The 20141-nt window shown below is 31.3% G+C and overlaps 3 protein-coding genes and 1 pseudogene across 4 annotated transcripts; 2 read left to right on the plus strand and 2 right to left on the minus strand.

Moving 5' to 3' along the window:
* The first annotated feature begins 1718 nt into the window (after positions 1-1718).
* On the plus strand, positions 1719-5178 carry LOC146925329 (uncharacterized). Of its 2 annotated transcripts, none has more exons than XM_085710281.1 (2): positions 1719-1973; positions 2696-5178. In XM_085710281.1, the coding sequence occupies exon 2, from the start codon at positions 2798-2800 to the stop codon at positions 4874-4876; it is 2079 nt and encodes a 692-aa protein (XP_085566407.1). In that variant the 5' UTR covers positions 1719-1973; positions 2696-2797; the 3' UTR covers positions 4877-5178. The 2 variants fall into 2 exon arrangements, with proteins under 2 accessions (XP_085566407.1, XP_085566408.1); XM_085710282.1 differs by having other exon boundaries at positions 2699-5178.
* A 6138-nt stretch (positions 5179-11316) lies between these two features.
* Positions 11317-13712, plus strand: LOC146925330 (serine carboxypeptidase-like 50). The gene is made up of 2 exons (XM_085710283.1): positions 11317-11408; positions 12145-13712. The coding sequence occupies exon 2, from the start codon at positions 12188-12190 to the stop codon at positions 13556-13558; it is 1371 nt and encodes a 456-aa protein (XP_085566409.1). The 5' UTR covers positions 11317-11408; positions 12145-12187; the 3' UTR covers positions 13559-13712.
* Positions 13713-15444: 1732 nt separating this feature from the next.
* Positions 15445-16188, minus strand: LOC146925332 (cytochrome P450 71D10-like; annotated as a pseudogene).
* On the minus strand, positions 15445-17540 carry LOC146925331 (cytochrome P450 71D10-like). Its single transcript, XM_085710284.1, has 2 exons — positions 16456-17540; positions 15445-16239 (listed from the first exon to the last, which is right to left on the minus strand). Exons 1-2 carry the CDS (start codon positions 17347-17349, stop codon positions 16192-16194), a joined length of 942 nt encoding a protein of 313 aa, XP_085566410.1. The 5' UTR covers positions 17350-17540; the 3' UTR covers positions 15445-16191.
* Positions 17541-20141: the final 2601 nt, after the last annotated feature.

A 20141-nucleotide genomic window follows, 5' to 3' on the forward strand; every position in this document is an offset into this window, starting at 1 on the left:
TATAATCTGGAGTTCGGCTTAAATGTAAATAAAGTTTGACAAAAAATTGTTCAACTCAAAAATCATATTCGTGTTATCCCAAACAATTCATCTTTATCAATAAAACTTATTAACAATTTGATATCAATCACTTGGTTAAATTCTTAATGAATTGTTTTGTGTTGGTGACTCAGTTAGTGAGTTAAGGGACATTGAAAGAGATTTAAGAAGGAGGACACATGATCGATTTTTAAAAACAAACATTTCTCACTCCTCTCCTACAATTTACTAACAACTACTACATTTGTAATACACTTTAATTATCCACATAGTAGTATTGTTATTGTTGTCACCATTCAATTGGACTTCAACCCTTCTATAAGATGTAACTTTGGGAGTTGTTTATTTTTTATGTCCCTAAAATGCTAAAACCGTTCGGTTTGTAATTACCAAACTACATTTATTTTTACTTTTAACAATTATTGTTGTCACTATTCAATTGGACTTCAACCCTTCTGAAGAAATGTGTTTTTATACCGAAACTTCAAGTTTGACAACTTTCAAACCAACAAAAATGAAAATGAAGCTATGTTATTATGTTATGGCATAAAAATATAACGTATTGAAAAGTATCTTCAAAATTGACGAAAATGAGTTATCTCCGAATGACTTTGTTTAATTCAATCTTCATACCTAGATATCCATTATGATAACAAAAATACATTCTATTTAATACTAACCAATATGTCCATCTAAAACCGTTAGATATTAACACCACAAAAAAGAAAAACCATCCGATATTAGCATTGGTAAAAAAAGTAACATCTTTTTAGAACCAACAATTATATGTAGTACAAAAAAAAGGAGATGTACGTATGTTCTTTTTTCTACGAGATATACATGTCTTCTGCAGCCAAAACAAAAGTTTGTAAGTTCTTTTTAATTTTTATTCAAAATATTATATGCACTTTACTTTTAGAAAGAATAAAATAAACAATTGATAAAATATGGAAGATACTTGCCTTAAAGAAGACACATAAGATGCTTTTTTTAAGGTAGGAAAAGAAACATAGAAGATAATAGAAATATCTCTCAATTCTTTAAAAAAAAATAGAAATATCTCTCAATGTGAGATTTATAGCATATTCTCTTGTTTCATATAATAAAGAAGTTTGAAAGAAAAGAAAAATGTCCACGTATCTTAGCTTATTTGATAAAATCATTAAAATTATTAGGCTGAATGATGCGATCGATGTTCAAACCGAAACAAAAACAAATAATTTGTTTTTTGATAATTTTTTTTTTGGAATGAGACTAAAATTATATCAACTATGTTATATATGAAATATCATTATTTTGTTCTAATTCCAACCCAAATCAAAAAGATAAAATAATCTAACTTCTTCAAAAAAAAAAGAAAAAAAAAACTCTAACTAAAATTCACTAACAATATAGCTATTACTAATATTTCTCCAAACCATTATCCAACCTAGCACCAACTACAAAATTACTCCTCCAACTTCTAACTTCCACCAAAAACATAAATAAAATTATAAATCTATGCTTAAAAAAAAAAGTAAAAGACAAAACAAATTTTTAAAAGAAAGAAAAAAAGTGAATTTGAAAATTTCCATTACACACCAACGGTGCACGTTAGCTTATTCCAACAACCTCAGTAAAATTCATTTCAAACCAAAGTAAACGCTGTTATAACATTTTATTTCCAATATTCGATTTTTAATGTTTTTTTTTTCTTACCTTGTCTTTCTAATCCTCGGCGATTGTCCTGTCGGAAATTTTCCACTTTTCTTCCAAATCCGACCCACTTCACTTTGGATCCGACCCATTTTCCACTATCACTTCATCTTCAACCTTTACCAAAAACCCATCACAAATCTCATTGTTTTTCATGTTTTTAGTCAAGTTAGATTCAGCTTAGTTTTTTGCTTCAGCTTCAAAGTACACGTGGCGATCTGGGTCTTCTTCAAATCTCAGTGAGTGTTTTTTCTTTCTATGTGTTTTTTTTTTGTTTTTTGAATTTGAATTTTTTTGTTAGCGCTTATTTTTACTGAATCTGGGTGGGGTTTTGTTTTGTATTATAATAAATTTTGTAGTTTTTTTATATGGGTTTTCGATTTTTGTGTAAAAGATTTGATTTTTGTTTTGTTTGTTTGTTAAATCTAGCTAAATTAGTTGTTGACAAAAAAAAATAGTTTTTTTTATCAGATTTAGTTTTTTTTTTGTATCTAAAAATGATGAATTTTGAGATAGTAGTAGTTGATTTTGAATTTGGAAAGTGTTTGGCTAGTTGTGAGATTTAGGAAATAGATGGAAAAGAAAGTGAAACTTTGTGATTTGCTGATTTTATATGGAAGATCGAAAATTGGGTTTCAACTTTGAATCAACTTAATGCCTTGATCTGTTCATTTTAATCCACAATTTGAGTTTGTTTATATGCATGTTTGGAGTTTGGAATCACGGTCAGTTCGACAAAATCACGTTGGCACCCTGATTTCTTTGAAGCTCAAATGTGTAGTTTTTGCAAAATCACGGTAGCTCAATGTGTTTAGGCCAAACTCGCCATGAGTCCAAACATGTAATGTGTCACTTTATTTTGGTGACAAGGTTTGTGAACTAGTGTTTCTGATGAGAGTTTTGTTAGATTCAAAAGTAAAATTTCTCACTTTTTTTTTTTTGTTTCATTTTAATATTGTAGAAGACATGGAAATGAGGTTGTATATGATATTGGAAACGATGTTGGGTTGGTCATAGCGTCTTTTTCAAGAGCTGTTCAATTTTGAAGTGATCTGATTCCTACATGGAAGCAAATAAAGAGGAAGCACTTAAGGCAATTGAGAATGCCGAGAAGAGATTTTCTCAAAGAGATTTTGCAGGAGCGAAAAACTATGCTTTGAAGGCTAAAGAGCTTTGTCCTGAGTTGGAGGGTATATCTCAAATGGTGTCAACATTTGATGTTCATATTGCTTCTGAGTTCAGACATAATGGCGAAGTAGATTATTATTCGGTTCTCGGACTAAAACCTACTGCGGATAAAGAGGCTGTCAAAAGACAGTACAAGAAGTTGGCAGTGTTGCTTCATCCAGATAAGAACAAATGTGTTGGAGCTGATGGTGCATTTAAGCTTGTTTCTGAGGCGTGGACTTGGCTCGACAATTCCATGCGTAGTTCTTACAATCTCAAGAGAAAATATTCTTCTTTTCATGCTCCAGGTTATAACAAATGCTCCAATTTGCCGGCCTCACGTAGTAAACTTGACACCTTTTGGACAATCTGTACCGCTTGTAAGGTCCAGTATGAATATCTGCGCAAGTATGTGAATAAAAAGCTTTCTTGCAAGAACTGTCGTGGCACTTTTGTTGCTGTTGAAACTGGGGCAGCCCCAGCAAATGGTTCGTTTCCATATAGTCCTTTGCCATATGTGCCGGGAAATGGTTATGGAAATCATTCATTTGACGGTGTTACATATGTTCCGACTAATGCTGCCTATTTTAATGGGAATGGGGTCACAGGATACCATTCTGGACACGGTTACGATTATGTTTCAAATGTTTCGTTTCAGCTGGGCTCTACTGGACTTATCCATCAAAATGGATCGGCGACTACCTTACCTGCTGATTCTGTTTATCGGGTCAATGGAACTGCGAAGAGGGGAAGACCGAAGGTCAAATCAGGAGCCAATGGAAGGCCTCCAATGGCCGAGACTGTCGTCAATATAAACTCACATGTATTGTTCTCCTGTAATAAACCACAGGAAGTTATGCCGGATAGACCTTACAAGAAACGCAAAGTTACGGTGGGAGCTAGTTTCAGAAATGGTTATGATGCAAAAGGGTCAAAATGTGCTTTAGAAGCAGTAGTGTCGAAAGGAAATGACAACATTGGAATGGGCCAGAAGGTTGTCGTCAAAAATGAAGTTCAAACCAAACACTGTTTCATGCCACCTGCATTTGATGCGAGAAAATTATTGATCGAGAAGGCCAGGACAGTTATTAGGAAGAAACTGGAAGAGATAAAGTTATCATCTGAAGCTGCAACTCTGAAAGAAAAAGAAAAGGCACAAGTTGATGTGTGTCAAGTCAAAAGGGAGACATGTAGGAAAGCATCTTTGAATGTTCCAGGTCTTCAATTGGAGCCACACGGGAAAGCTGGTCCGATCTCAATAACTGTCCCAGATTCTGACTTTCACGACTTCGATAAAGATAGGACAGAGGAATGTTTCAAGCCAAAGCAAATATGGGCCTTATATGATGAAGAAGACGGAATGCCGCGATTATATTGTCTGATCCGTGAGGTTATATCTGTTAATCCATTTAGGATTCATATCAGTTACCTGAGTTCCAAAACAGATAGCGAATTTGGCTCAGTAAACTGGCTTGAATCAGGTTTTACCAAATCTTGCGGAAATTTCAGGGCTTGGACTTCAGATATTGTTGACCAAGTTAACGTATTTTCCCATGTCCTTGGCCGCGAGAAAGCTGGTCGAGGTGGTTGTGTTCGCATTTATCCGAGAAGTGGAGATATTTGGGCTGTTTATCGAAACTGGTCACCTGATTGGAACCAATCTACACCTGACAATGTAAGGCATGAATATGACATGGTGGAGGTGTTGTATGATTACTCTGAGGACCTTGGTGTATGTGTTACTCCCCTTATTAAGTTATCTGGATTCAAAACAGTATACAAAAGGAATCCAGACCAAGGTGCCGAAAAATGGATACCAAGAAGAGAAATGGTACGCTTTTCGCATCAAGTTCCGTCTTGGTTGCTAAACGGGGAGGAAGCTAATTTGCCCGATCGGTGTTTTGACCTTGATCCGGCTGCAACTCCGGACGGTCTTCTTCATACAGCTGCTGCTACAGAAGCAAAGGCTTTGTAGGTTATAAATTGATGAAACAATTATTTGGATTGCAGTTTTAGCATTCATGATATTTTAGATTTAACAGTACACTTGGTTACATACCAATGTGATGTGAGATTAACAGAATATGTTTTAGGAGGAGGGTGATATTTTGATTTGTAACATTTATCTTAGACTTTAAGATCTAATGATTGCTTGTTGCCATGCTAGGTGTAACACTTATTGTAAGACTTCAGGACACATTGGCATTGTAACTGTATTTCTGACCAGTATTTACTGGTAAAGAATTGATTCAATCAAAGGCTGAAACCAATTTTAAACCTAGCAACTTCTATGAGAAAAAACAAGAGTAAACCTAACTAGAAAAAAACGTTTATTTGAATTGGAAGTTTTTTAACTCGTATCGCTTTAATGTATGTGTGTAAAAGAAGCGGAAGCAGCAGGGGTTTTTAACTTGGCATTAATGTTTAAACTCACATTTTCAGTTTTGACAAATCTTTTCTCATACTACTATATATACATACATGGTTTTAAAAAATTCGTTCATTTTAAAAATTCTTAAAATTTGCTATCCTAATAGATATAGTTTACATAGAAAAATTTGAACTACCTTCTAAAATTATAATATAATTTTTTTTTCCTCCTTCCTTCAAAAAAAATAATTATATTACCTCAACAAAATTTCTCATCCTAAGAATGTTTTTAAGTAAAATAGGTTTAAGAGATTTGATTTGACATATGAGATTAATTTATAACATGAATACAAAAATAGTAGTCAGAGTCGAAAAATTTACTCGACAAATGTATGGAACTTATAGAAAGTTTCTAACTCTTACAAGTGATGAATGAAAGAATTTTAATTTCTGAATTAGTTATTATCGAGCGTCTTTTTAGAGTTTGAAAATACTTGTCGCAAATTAAGGAAAAGAAACATTGAGGGGAGTTGAAAAAATAGATACTATTGTGAAAGATGAACCGAGTAGATGGAAAGAGTTAATTTGTGTTAGCAAATTAACATTGAGGAAAATAAACATTGAGGGGAGCTGGAAAAATAGATACCGATGTGAAAGATGAACCAGGTAGATTGAAAGAGTTCTTTTGTGTTTTACAAGAGGAGTCTTACAAAAAAATTTATTAGGCGAGTGGAGATATAAATTCAATGATAATACAAGTGAAGATTAAAGAACAATTAAATCTCACTAGTTCAATAAAATCCAATGATTATTACATAATAACACATCTCTTCCTTTTAAGGTGAACTTGAGTACTCCTCCTTGTAAGGTGGATTTAGGTTTTGATGCAACAAACGAAAGCACGAAAACTGGCTATCAAAATAAACACGACTTTTAGTCGGCATTGCATCCCTATAAAACTATTGCAACTGAACAAAATTCAAACTACCATATTATATCATACTTGAACTTTAAACGGTTGAAAGTGATGACACCATTTTTTGGAGAACTTAACACTACTATCACATTAACATCACACTAAACTTCACACGATTATGATTGTTATCACCGTTGAAAGTGATGTTGTAATGTTGTAATTCACATCAAACAAGAGAGGTTGTTGATAATGTTGTATTAGAGAATAAAGCAAAAAGAAAAATCAGCTGAACAAAATCAAAACTCGTCATAATTTTGTTGTTGTTGAATACTCTAAAATTCACAAAAGACGAACTGAATAATAAAATTCAATTATTAACATTTGCACAAAACACGTACAACAAAATCAATTAAATTATTTATGAGCTTCCTCCACTTAATTGTCACACTAAGTTAAATATTAAGAACATTTTTTTTGTGTGTTTATAGAAAACTAAATGTTAAGCCCAACTAGTAAAGAGTACAGTGTAGTATTTAAAGATATTAAATGAAATTTATATTAAAAAAGAATCCATTAACATTACGGTAATTATATAAAAAATAATTATATTATTAATATTGTGAAACATTTAAAGATATTGAATGAAAATTATCAACATTAATGTAGAGTTTTTATTAAACATTTGTTTATTTTATATACAACGATCCATTAAATATTTGCACCGCGTCCGCAGTGGATTTTATGTGATTATATCGTCTGAAACAAATTATTTTGTCCTTATCCAAGTAAATCCATATGATAAAATTTTGAAAACTGAAGAGTATTTTTAAAATACCAAAAATAATGTAGTGTTTTTATTAAAAAATTTAAAAAAAGCAAAAAATCGTTTAATATTTTTTTTTTAGGGAAAAAATCGTTTAATATTTGTACCATACTCGTTGCAATTTTATGTGCTTATATCTATATTTCTATATAAAGAAAATACATGAATTTGGGTTGACCTTTTTTTCTTTTCAATTTTACCCTTCATTTAAAGTATCTTATTTACTATTTTATTCGTTTTCAAAATTATGATTTTGGGTTGGATATTTCATTATTCTAATTATACCCTTAAACAAATTTGTATATGATAATTCTATATCGTTGGTATCATTAAAAATGATAAAAATTTATATTATATTGGTTATATTGTTGTGTAACTGAAAAAGATAAACATAAGTCACATATATCTATTCATATAATTTTAATCAAAATATGAATTTCATAAAAAAATATCGTTTATACTTACACGCGTTAGTGCAATAAAAAGAACAGACATAAGATATGAGAAAATTTTGAAAATTCATGAGTATTTTCAAAATACCAACGTTAATCTGGTGTTTCTATAAATATTTTTATTTTATATAAAAAATCTGTTATATATTTATATCGCATTCGTTGCAGATGTTTTGTGCTTACATCTATAAAAATAAATTTGTATATCCCAATATGATAAATTTTCAAAAACTGATGAAAATACTAATGTATATATAAAGTAAAATTGAATTACTAAAAAAAAAGGAAAATTGAATAAATTAAATAAAGTACATTGGTGACATGGAATAAGTTTTATGACAGGAATATTTTATTTATTTATTTTATTGAAAGAATATCTTTTTTTTAAGATTATTGAAAGAATATCTATCATAAGCACTATTAGATAGTATTCCTATTTTCCTTAAAAAAAAATAGTATTACATTTATTTATATTTAAAATATTTTATTATACAAGTAGTAAATTAGGATCAAAAAATAAATAAATTAAAACGTGGACATAGTTGCTTATTTAGTCAAATCCCAACAATTACGACAACATTTTTTTTTAATTATTTACTTTTAGATTAATAATTATTTAGTACTAGTTTCTTAAAAAACATAATTTATTTAGTTGTAAATTGACGGTTAAACTCATAAAATTATTGCAATGATAATACTTCAATCGTAACCAATCCCACAAATAGGGAATGGTTGATAATAATTTATTTGAAAGTTAATTTACTTTTAAATTTTTTAAAAAATTATCTTTTAGATGAATAATGATTCAGTTGTAGATTAATATTTATTTTTAAGACAAACTATTACAACAACAATTTTTTTATTTAATTATAGATTAGTAATGATTTAATTGTAGATTGACCATTAAACCCATAAAATTAACGAAGTAATGAGACTTGAATAATAACAATTCACTCAAATAGAGAATAGGTTAATAATAATTTATTTGCAAATTAATTTTTTTGTTAAAAAAAATGGAGTCAATTAATATCAAAGAGTAACCAAAAAAAAGAAAAATGGAATCAATTAATATCAAAGAGTAACCAAAAAAAAGAGTATGGTATATATATATATATATATATATATATATATATATATATATATATATATATATATATATATATATATAAAAGCACATAAAATATTCCTTAGATGTTCATGGATGAATGAAATTATATTGTCACATATCATAATAATCGACACCTTTGCTTCGGCATACATGGGGAATGAAGTCTCCTTAATGCATTACCAAGGCAGCGACAACCTTAATCTTAATTTTCTAGGTTATGAAATTAATGTAAAAAAAGTAAGCTAGAGATAAATAAAATATTGTTTATAGCAAATTCAACCTAATTCATCCAACACAAATTATTAGTTAAATCACTTACAATTAATTTATCTAGTACTCATGAATTAAACATGATTCTTTGATTCATGCATTTCAATCACAAGTGCCAACATCAACTACTACATAAATCACAAATAATATATACTAGATTTATATCCGTGGTTTGAGATTATATTTCTTTTTGTATTTGATACATTTTAAAAATGATATATTAGTGTTCTAGAAATTTGTCTGTAGAGGAAATGAGATGATGATGATAGTATTTTACAATTTTTTTTATAAGTATCAAAGGAAACATTTTTAACGAAAAGGTGGCATGATATTCATGGACATAGTCGACAAAGTACTTCAACACATTTGTATCCTTCTTAGTATACAAAAATAAAATCGAAACCATAAACTTATAATTAAAAAGAAAATTAAATATTTTTTTTTTGAGGGGAAAATTAAATGTTGTTGGCACCTTTAAGATTAGGTATTGCACATCTAGACTTGTGAAGGTCCCAATGGTCGTTGGAGCTGCACCCTTCATTCTTTATTCTAAAACTGTTGTACATAGAGTTGATTAGAGTTGAAGAGAAAATATAACGAGATAACTAAATTGATAGATTTATGTACAAAGGTAGGAGAGTGTAAACACAAAATCTAAAAATCAATAATGTAGACTCTGTTAGTCAATTTAGTTCCTGAATGCAGACTTCGTTAGTCAATTTAGTCCCTGAATGTAAACTTCATTAGTCACTTTAGTCCCTGAAATTGACTAACAGAGTCTACATTCATCTAAAGTGACTAACGGAGTCTACATTCATAGACTGTTTTACAATTTCTCTGCATTCAAGGACTAAAGTGACTACTCCTTTCCCATTCAGGGATTAAAGTGACTAATTCCTTTTTTTTTTTTTTTTTTACAAATATCTATGCAAATTTTTAAAGCAAACATAAAAGTATTAACAATGCCATATTTTTTCTAGGGAACATGACACTAAATGTTTATCAAGTTTAAACTCTAAGGGCATGCTGCTACATCTGTTATGCTTGTAACAAAAAGGTCTACACACAAATTATACTATAACTGAGCTTTCATTTTCTTGCGTTTAATTGTTTCTATTCCAATCTTGATATTTTTTTGGCAATAGAGTTAGGTGATACACTTTTTCAAGAAAACATTCTATCCAACCTTGATACAATTCTTAAAAATAAAATATAACATCAACTTTGCGAACCAGCCATTTAGCAAAAGAAAAGTAGAAGTTTAAAAACTTCACAAAAATTAAGGAACTAATATGGTTAAGAAGTAATTTAAGCATTATAAATTACTTCTTCAGGACGCTATCGTTATTGAGGTGAAGGAATCAATAGATTCTCAATAAATTCAGAAAAATGGAGAAAACACGTTCACCATTAGATATGATTAACATGTGCAGATGCATGTTAAGAGTGTTGTTGCAGTCGTCTCCAGTTTCCTCTCTTGAATTCCAGATTTCCAATGTGCAGGAGAAAACAATTGTGTGTAATGAAGAGGTTAATAACGGAAAAGGGGAGGGTGAGACATAACAATTATAGGTACTGATAACCTGCTTGAGTTGATTTGATGAAATTTACTTGAGACTTAGGAGTGTGTTCATCTTCATGGTTTTATATTTGATTTGCCCCGGTGTTAATTTGACTTCTTAAAAAAAAATATGTATTAATGAATAAAGTAACAAAAAAAAAAAGGTGAGAGGATTAGTTCAGTTGAGAGATGAATAAAAATGTGTTAGGCTTAAGGAATAGAAATAGATTAGATGGCAACAGAGTAATAAAATGTCAACAAAATAACTCGAGGGTCCAATTTTAAAAATATAATAATAAATTTTCTCATTCTTTATGTATTAAACATAATTCTTTGATAAAATATTTATATATATTTTCTTTTACATTCCTTATCTTCAATAAAATGTTTATTATTCCCCTAAAAAATATTTATTATTTTTATATAATTTATCTTTTGATGAAAAATATGATGGTGAAGATGATAAACATGTGAAGAAGATGATTGTTTTTTTTTGTTGAGTTTTTTAACGATAAAAATTATTTATTATACAAACTATTACTAATAATCATATTCGGCAAGCCACCTTAAAACGTTTTTTAAATAAAAAATGAAGAAAAGATTAACTTGTACACGTTTTAAGAGATAAAAAATTTGAACAAGACAAAAAAAATAAGATAAAAAGATTCAAGTATTACAAATAAATAAGATAAAAGACTTAATTCTTACAATTGAATAAGATAAAAAAAACATTTGAAGTAATTTTGCCTATTTTTTCTTTGATTATGTATTTATTATATTTAAAAAAAATTATTTATTATATTCTACATTTTTTTAAGGGAAAAAGAAAGTTATTATATACACTTATCAAATACCAAAAATAATTTAGTGCTATAGGATGGATAACATATATGACAAAAGTCCACGGTCAGATAGTGAATGTATACTGTTTCTGATCAAAACTCTGAAGCAAGGGGAATACAACATAACATACAGTGTTTGGAACTTTGGAAGTCATATAAGATAAGGTAAATTTAAAACAGCATAGTTTTTTGTTTATGGAAGACCATATGGTCAATTATTTATGTGTATGAGGTTATAACATGCTTTCTGATTAACAACACACTGTAGTATAAACATTTTGATTTTTTAGCTTTTTCTCTTGTACAAGATCAACAACACTTTGGATAAATTTGAGAGAATTTCTCCTTGCCACAAAATGTTTTTGTTTATATTTATATTTATTTATACTTGTTCTTATAAAGTGAAGTTGATTTTGATGATAGAATAGAATTGAAAAAACACATTTATTAACAATGAAAAAACATAGAAGGAATCACTGTCATAGAAAGATAAACACATTTGAAGTCTATTTTGTTTTTGGAAAGTCTGTATCCGACCCAAGGACCGAGTTATTGGGGGACCAATTGAAGCCAGAGCAAAGTTCTATATGGATTGACCCGTCATAGGAAATTTTGGCATATGAGGGATTAAAACCTGAGAGGCACGCACTCCTAAATCCCAAGCCTTCACCAGGCCAACCCCTTTGGGGTCATTTGAAATCTTATATCCCTGTTACCTTAGATATGTTACTACATCTTTTGCTGTTTATGCACTGTGATCATAGAAAGTATCATTGTTTTAATTCACATATCACAATAGCACAGTTATCTTTTATCCTCTCATTTATTGTTGGTGTGTGTAGTATCTAATCTAGTTTTAATTAATTAAACTTATACATGTTTTATTATCTGTTTTGTTTAGATTAAATTGCATTTTGTGGAGTGAATTGATGACTATAGATTAGATGATGAAGAAGAAGGAAGACTCAACCACCTTGTTCATCAGTACACTCATTTTCTTCTCCTTCTTACAGTTTCATACCTCTTTCTCGGTCTCACATTCTTCGACATTCCCCTATGAAGCACTTCCCACAAAATCGGGTTACCTACCTGTAACTTCCACTTCCACTTCCTCCATTTTCTACACATTCTATGAAGCACAGAACTCCACTTCACCTCTCTCACAAACTCCACTTCTCATTTGGCTTCAAGGTGGCCCTGGATGCTCCTCCATGGTCGGCAACTTCTACGAACTCGGACCTTATCGTGTCACCAGTTCACTCACCCTTCAACCGAACCCTGGTGCTTGGAATAGAATCTTTGGCCTTGTTTTTCTTGATAATCCCATTGGAACCGGCTTCAGTGTAGCTTCAACGCCGCAAGAGATTCCAACTGATCAAACCAGGGTCGCGGAACATCTTTTCGCTGCTATAACAAGGTTTGTTCAACTTGATCCTGTCTTCAAACATCGTCCTATTTATATTACTGGTGAAAGTTATGCTGGAAAGTATATTCCTGCAATAGGATACTATATTTTAGAGAAGAATGCTAAGTTGAAAAGCACTGAAAGAGTGAATTTAGCTGGTGTGGCAATTGGTAATGGACTAACAGACCCTGTCACTCAAATGGTTACTCATGCTGATAATGCTTATTATGCTGGATTGATCAATGAGAGGCAGAAGAATGAGCTGGAAAAACTTCAACTTGAAGCTGTTGAGTTAGTAGAGAGAAGGAATTGGAGTGAAGCAACTGATGCGAGAAGCCGTGTTTTGGATCTGTTGCAAAACATGACAGGGTTTGCTACTTTGTATGATTATTCGCGGAAAGTTCCTTATGAAGATTGGTTGGTTGCTCAGTTCTTGAATATCGCCGAGGTGAAGAAGGCCTTAGGGGTGAATGTTGATGAATCATTTGTTAATGAGAAATGTAGTAAAATTGTTTGGGCTGCATTGCATGCTGATTTAATGAAAAGTGTAAAGTATATGGTAGAGAAGTTATTGAAGGAGGAGATGAGGGTGTTGTTGTATCAAGGTCAGCGCGATTTGAGGGTCGGTGTTGTTCAAGTAGAGGCTTGGGTGAAGACTATGAAGTGGGAAGGGATTGAGAATTTTGTGAATGCTGAGAGGGAGATTTGGAAGGTAAATGGAGAGGTAGCTGGTTATGTACAAAAATGGAAGTCACTTACAAATGTTGTGGTTTTGGGGGGTGGTCATCTTTTGCCTGCTGATCAACCTTTGAATTCTCAAGCTATGATAGAAGATTGGGTTTTGGAAAAGGGTTTGTTTGGAAGTGTGTCTTATCGAAATGTATCAAGAAATTCTGTATATGATGGATGATGATTTCTAACTATTTGTCATTCAACTTGACCTTAATGTTATTTTCTTCATCTACAAGAAATGAATTTCTAATCAGTTATGTCTTGTGAGTTGTTTTGATGTAATGCTCTTTAACGAAATTGCAATCAGCTTTAAATGCATATTTTACTTAAAATCAGGTACGAACATATCATTTCTCAAACCTACGATTCTGAATCTATTTCATTTACAGACAACGATGTTTCTTGGTATTCAATTAAAGGTTAGAGGATTCCTAATTTAAACTACTGATGGAAGCAGTGTTTGAAGCACATTAAATCATCTTGGTACAATCATATTTCGTTAATATGACGTTTGTAAAATTAACATTAGGTGATCAGCTTATTAAAATTATCCCCTCCCCTCTCCTCCATTTACCTCGAACCAAACGGACCCTAAGAGTTAATTAGAGAAATTAGAGGAGTTATATATAGAAGTATGTCCACAACTGCATGGAACCTTATTTTTCTCGATAATGAACTTATGCAGTCTTAAGGTCTTGCAATTGCATAAATGTCACACATGCAGTTGCTACGAGTCTTGTATAGTTGTAAAGTTTAGAATTGTTATATTGTCATGGATTAAAGCATGTACTAGCAGATGATAACAGAGAGAAGATAAGCAAAAATGATGACAGGTTGGTTTTCTCAAAACTAAAACAACTCATTGTCATACACAGTCTCCTATGCATTTAATGCAATGTTGCATTTTTCTTTCCAATAGTAAGGTTGTGGTATAGCTCGGTGCTTAAACGTAGCTTGCAAAGTTTGAAAGAATGACATGCATATACAGGTTTCACACTTTGTGTATAGCTTTTCAACTCTCACGGTTCATTTACTCTATAAAAAGAGGTGCATTTGGAAGGAAGAAAGCATCGTCAGAAGCAAAACAACACAAAAAAACACAAGCCAAGTGAGTTACATCAACAAAGTGTTAGAGAAAAACTCAGTGAGAGAATTTTAGAGAAAACTCTTGGGTGTAATTGGGTTGTGGATAGTGAGAGATTGTGAGTGTGTGTAAACAAATATATATTTGCCTATTACTAAAGAGATCTGCAGCAGCCTAGAGACGTTGGCATAATTGGCCGAACTTCGTTAACAATTTTGTGTGCGCTATTATTTCACATTTATTTCACTTCCAGTAATCAGACTCTGGGAAAATTTTGCATAGTTGCCTGACATCTTCGTCATTTTACTTTGTGGAATTGTTCAGAAGTTTCTATCATGTCTATCAATGCTTACATGATTGATTTGAAGCGAAAACAATGCGACCATAGCACAACTGAGGTATAATCTCTTTTTATGGCAAATCACATAAAAATAAAGAGGAAGTAATTCAGGAATATCATGACTCACAGGGTTATGTTGCAATGTTCCCAATTGGAAAGTATCAGTGTTGTGAATTGCAACTTATTTTAATACTCATTCCAAGTATCTTATATTCAAGGCCTAGTGAATCTTAAGGATATTGAAGTACATAAGACACGAAGTTTGGTATATGCATTCGGTCATAGTCATGTAAGATGTTCGACTGTCCACTTCGTCGGATAATAATCTGATGGTTTATTCAGCATCTACTAAGGTACTGTTCTGTTTCCCTCCTTATCACTTCATTCTCTTACTTTGTTTTTGGTAGAATAATAATGGGGTTCCTGAGCATCACACTTTCTCATCTTGTAAATAACAAAGTCTACATAGGTGAAAATCCATAAAACCAAAATTTTAAGGTTTTATGTCGGAATATGTTGAAGTACTTGAGCTTCATGATCAGAGTTGATGAGTAATATGCTTTTGTAGGATATAGGGGAAGTGAGTATGACAAACATACTGGAGTATTTGATCATACACAAATGCATATTACAACTATCATACACAAATGTAAAAGACATTCAATAAAGCTTTTGACATCGATTATTACCAACCATCAACATTATTAGGAACATCATGCATCTTATTTGGAGATATGAATTCTATTTGCTACTTTTATCACAATCATTCTCCAAATCAGGAAATTAAACATTTGTTAACATGTATGCTTAGGCAATACATATATTACCGACGACGAATGAAAGGAATCAAGCATAAGTCATGTTTTCTTCCTACAGTAATCCCAAATGACTCGGTCATATCCAATTCTTCATTCATCATTCCATTGGGAAGCTTCCAATCAAAGTGGTAAAGTAACTGAGCAAGAGGTAGTTCTATGTTCGGTAAGGCAAATGCAATGCCCGGACACATCCTTCTTCCAGAACCTTATGGTATGTATTCAAAGTCTGTGCCTTTGAAATCAATCGGACTATTAAGAAATCTCTCAGGTTTAAAGCTCTCAGCTTCGACCCAATACCTCGGATCTCTTCCAATGGCCCAAGCATTAACAATGACCCTTGTCTTACTTTGGATATCATACCCATTTATTTGACATCTCTCTCGATTTTCTCTTGGGACTAACAATGGCGCGGGAGGATGTAGCCTCAATGTTTCTTTGATGATAGAATTTAGGTATGTTAGTTGGTGCAACTCTGTCTCATCAACATACCCTTTTCTATCAAACACTCTTCTTACCTCAGCTTGTGCTTCTTTCATTATCTTTGGATTTTTTACCATCTCAGACATCCCCTAAAGTACAGCTCCCGACGATGTTTCGGTACCACCAACAAACATATCCTGCAAATGGATTAATGGTAACCTTATCTATAATTTAAACCAAAACACATTTTCTTCTGTATAACACAACCAAAAAATATGTTAATAATTTGATGTTCTCTCACAAATACTATGGTTAGTCGATCAAGATAGTCTTGTTTTTTTCTTTTTGGAAATTTTACATTTAAACATATTTATGAACTAGCCTTCAAATTGTGAAAATGATTGTAGATTAACCTGGATGACTGATTTTATATTGTCATCTGTCAAGGGATGTTGTGAGTGATCATTTTCTTGTTGAATCTTGAGAAGAACATCTACTAGATCATCATCCTTTCTTGCTTCCCTTTGTCTGCTTTTGTGATCATCAATGATGTCTTGCAATATCATATCAGTCTCTCTCAGAAATTTCTCAAGTTTTTTCCTCGACCTACTCAACATTTGAAGCACTCTAATAGAAGGATACAAATCTGCAATATTAAATCCACCTAATAGTTTCACTATTTCCTCCGATGCTGACAGGAACACTTCTTCGTTTCTATTCCTTTTCCCGAAAGCTGCACGCGCGGTTATCCCATTTGTCAATGAGAAAATCTTCTGAGTGAGATTAACAACAAATCCTTCTGTTCTAAATATTGATTTAACAAGATCTGACACCTCTTCTTCTCTAATCGACCTATATGATTGGACGCGCTTTGCAGTTAATAGCTCAAAAGTACATATCTTTCTTAGTTGCCTCCAATGTTCTCCATATTTAGAGAATGCAATATCTGTAGCATTGTAACTCCACATTGTTGACAAAAGATGGTTTGGCCTATCACAAAAGTTGATGTCATGTGTTTTCATAATCTCTTTGGCCTCTGGAGAACTAACTATTATGTATGGTACATCTCCTAGCTTTAGGTGCATTAAGGGTCCATATTTCTCTGCCAAAATTTTGAGGCGTTGATGGGGCAGTGACCTGCTTATAATCTGATGTATGTTTCCTATGAGGGGCATTGTCCATGGTCCTGGTGGCAAATTAACAGTGGAATTGTTACCACTCCATCTTTTAACTATTTTGAATAGCAATAAGAGGAAGAGAAAGGAGGAAACTAAGGTAATATTAGAAAAAAGGTTATGAAGCTCCATAATGGTTGCTTAAGCTAGGAGTAACTAAATAAGAATTCCAAGACCAAGGTATTTATGTAAAAGACTTGCATGATGATATGCATCTTGAAGACAATGCACATGTTAAGAACTCCCTCTATCCTAAATTATAAGTTGTTTTGACTGCTTCATAAAAATTATGAAAGATAATTAATTTTGTATGGAAAAGAAAGTTATTTTACAAAATTATCTTTCGTTAGTGGTATGTAAGTGACAAATTAAAGAAATGAAACAAGATAGAGTAGTAAATAGTTTAGGGTATAATGAACAAAATAACATTTAATGCTTCATTGATTTAGTAAAACGATTTATATTTTTTGATAAATATTTTACTCAAAACGACTTATAATTTTGGGAGGAAGTGATATTTTTTTTTTATCTTTTCCATGATAATCGTCATATTCGCAAAAACTAAAATAAAAAGAGACTATCTTAAAAAATTGTCACTTTCAACGTAATATTAATAATTTTTATTTTCCTAAAAAAATTAATAATTTTTATTAATATAATGTACATCACACCCAAATTACTATTTTCTACATTGTATTTATGATAATCAATTAATTGCTAATAACATTAATTTAATTTATTCATAATTTCTTCTTAATTTATGTGAAATGACCAATTATAATTATCACTTCGATGAATGGAGCACAATGCACATGATGAGAGGTTGGGTGGACAAGATGTATGATTCAATTGATTCCTAAACTATTTTTCTTTATGGCATTTTATGTGCTCCAGTCGTTGTCCTCATTACTATGAATCTAATAGGTAGATGCGGTTCCTTCCACATTTTTTTTCTGCTCTCAAAATCGATTTTAAATAACTGTCGTGGTTGAGGCTCCAGTTGTATTAAGGATTTCACTATTTCGACTATTGATGATGCTACATTATTGGTTAGATCATCACATTTTGTTGACCTAAATATTTCTTATAAATAAAATTAGATGAAAGACAAATGAGCTTCTATGTGTTTCGATTGTGTTGAATGAACGAAATATAAATTATTAAAAAATACAGAGAATTTCATACATCAGTTGTTGGATAAAGTTAAACTTTATTTCTTTTGGTGGATGAAGACAAAAAATGTAAATGTTGTCTTAGTCTATCATGGTTGGTGGTCATGCATGTATACTTCTTTGGCATCCGCTAATTTGGATTTAATTTCTTATTATTTGGTTGTCTTTTTGTAAATTTTAGTGGTATCTTTTAGCACGTCTTATGCTAAAAAAAACTTCTTTGTTGTTATCATAATCCATTTTTGCTTATTAAAAAAAAAATTATCAACGTTTTCTTTCTCAAAACAAATTCAAGGAGGCGTAAACAACTATTGATATGTTTTCCAAGTGCATCAATAAAGACTTATGGGAATGTTAAATTACAAGTCAATGATGAGTAAATAAATGTCCAAATCATGATTTTGATATTGAAACTCTTTTTAGAAACGGTCCTCATTGATGCAGTAGCTGGTGGTTGCTTCCCTTTATGTTCAAAAAGGAAACAACATACCATGTGATGCGTGGAAGCTAGCAATTTGCCAAACTACCTCCCTACAATGTGCAATCGCTATACAAAGCTAATTTTGAGAATTTGTCTTATTATGTTTTTTTTTTTGCGTTACTTTGTCTTATTATGCTGGAAACATATGTAGTAATATTTTATCGAAAAGACTCAAATTCCATATCGAAAAAAGACTATCTTTTAAAATAAACCGATTTTTTATTGGTAAAAAAAATCCATTTTTTATTTATGAATTAAGTCTTTTTTTCAACAATTTTGATGAATTAAGTCTATAGTAATAAAACATGGAATTTGAGTCTAACTCCATTAAATGCAAGACATCTACGGTGATAGGATATTTTGCTATAGGGTAACATAAATCAATTACTTCTATCATAGGAGTTACATGGTGATGTTTGTTAATGCAAACTAGTATCTTCAGTTCTGAGTTGGGTTTTAAATTGCATAAGTTTCTCTTTTTGTAGCCATGGTACTTTCTTGAAAAATCATACAAATATTTTACCAGCAAGTGAGTCGTTCAAATTGAAATCATGATTATAAGTATAATCACACAATATGTTTTTAAATTGACATCTGCATGCACTTATTTGTCAATCTGACGTGCATGTAGAATGTCAATTTGAAAACATACTGCGTGATTATAGTTATAATCATGATTTCAATTTGCATGACTCACTTGTTAAGTGGTAAAATGTTTGTATAATCCTTCAAGAAATTACTCTGGCTACGAAAACAGGAACTTATTCAGTTTAAAACCTAACTCAGAATCAAAGATACTATTTTGCATTCATAAACATCACCACATAACTAGTAATTGATTTATGTTACCCTATAGTAAAAGATGCTATCACCGTAGATGTCTTGCATTTAATGGAATTAGCATGAGATTATGCTATCCAAATAATCTTAATGGAATGATACAAAACCCTTTGGAAGAAAATTAAGGGAAATGAGACTCAATAGCGGATCTCCTTGGAGACCCATATGAGTCACTACACCCAGGGTCGTTCCTAGAGTTTTACAGGCCTTAGGCATAATATGAGAAAAGGGCCCCTTACACAATATATCATAACTTTTTTTAGCTTTGATTTTATCAGGTCTTCTTTTCGTTTTTCCCCTGCATTTACTACCAAAAAAGAACAAAAAAACAAAAAAAAAAAAGATGAGTGGACCACATGATCCTAAATTCGTCTCACATGATTTAGCATAATGATATAATTTAATTTTTTGGAACATTTGAAAGACAACAT

The sequence above is a fragment of the Medicago sativa genome, chromosome 5, assembly GCF_051527215.1.
Source record: "Medicago sativa cultivar Bolivia chromosome 5, Bolivia_mono, whole genome shotgun sequence".
Lineage (NCBI taxonomy): Eukaryota > Viridiplantae > Streptophyta > Magnoliopsida > Fabales > Fabaceae > Medicago > Medicago sativa.

What these genes read in the sequence shown, in the direction of transcription:
- LOC146925329 (XM_085710281.1), top strand. Translation starts at nt 2,798, where the DNA reads ATGGAAGCAAATAAAGAGGAAGCACTTAAGGCAATTGAGAATGCCGAG.
- LOC146925330 (XM_085710283.1), top strand. Translation starts at nt 12,188, where the DNA reads ATGATGAAGAAGAAGGAAGACTCAACCACCTTGTTCATCAGTACACTC.
- LOC146925331 (XM_085710284.1), bottom strand. Translation starts at nt 17,349, where the DNA reads ATGGAGCTTCATAACCTTTTTTCTAATATTACCTTAGTTTCCTCCTTT. An exon ending in ATATAAAATCAGTCATCCAG is followed by an intron (nt 16,240 to 16,455) that starts GTTAATCTACAA and finishes ATCCATTTGCAG; the next exon opens with GATATGTTTGTTGGTGGTAC.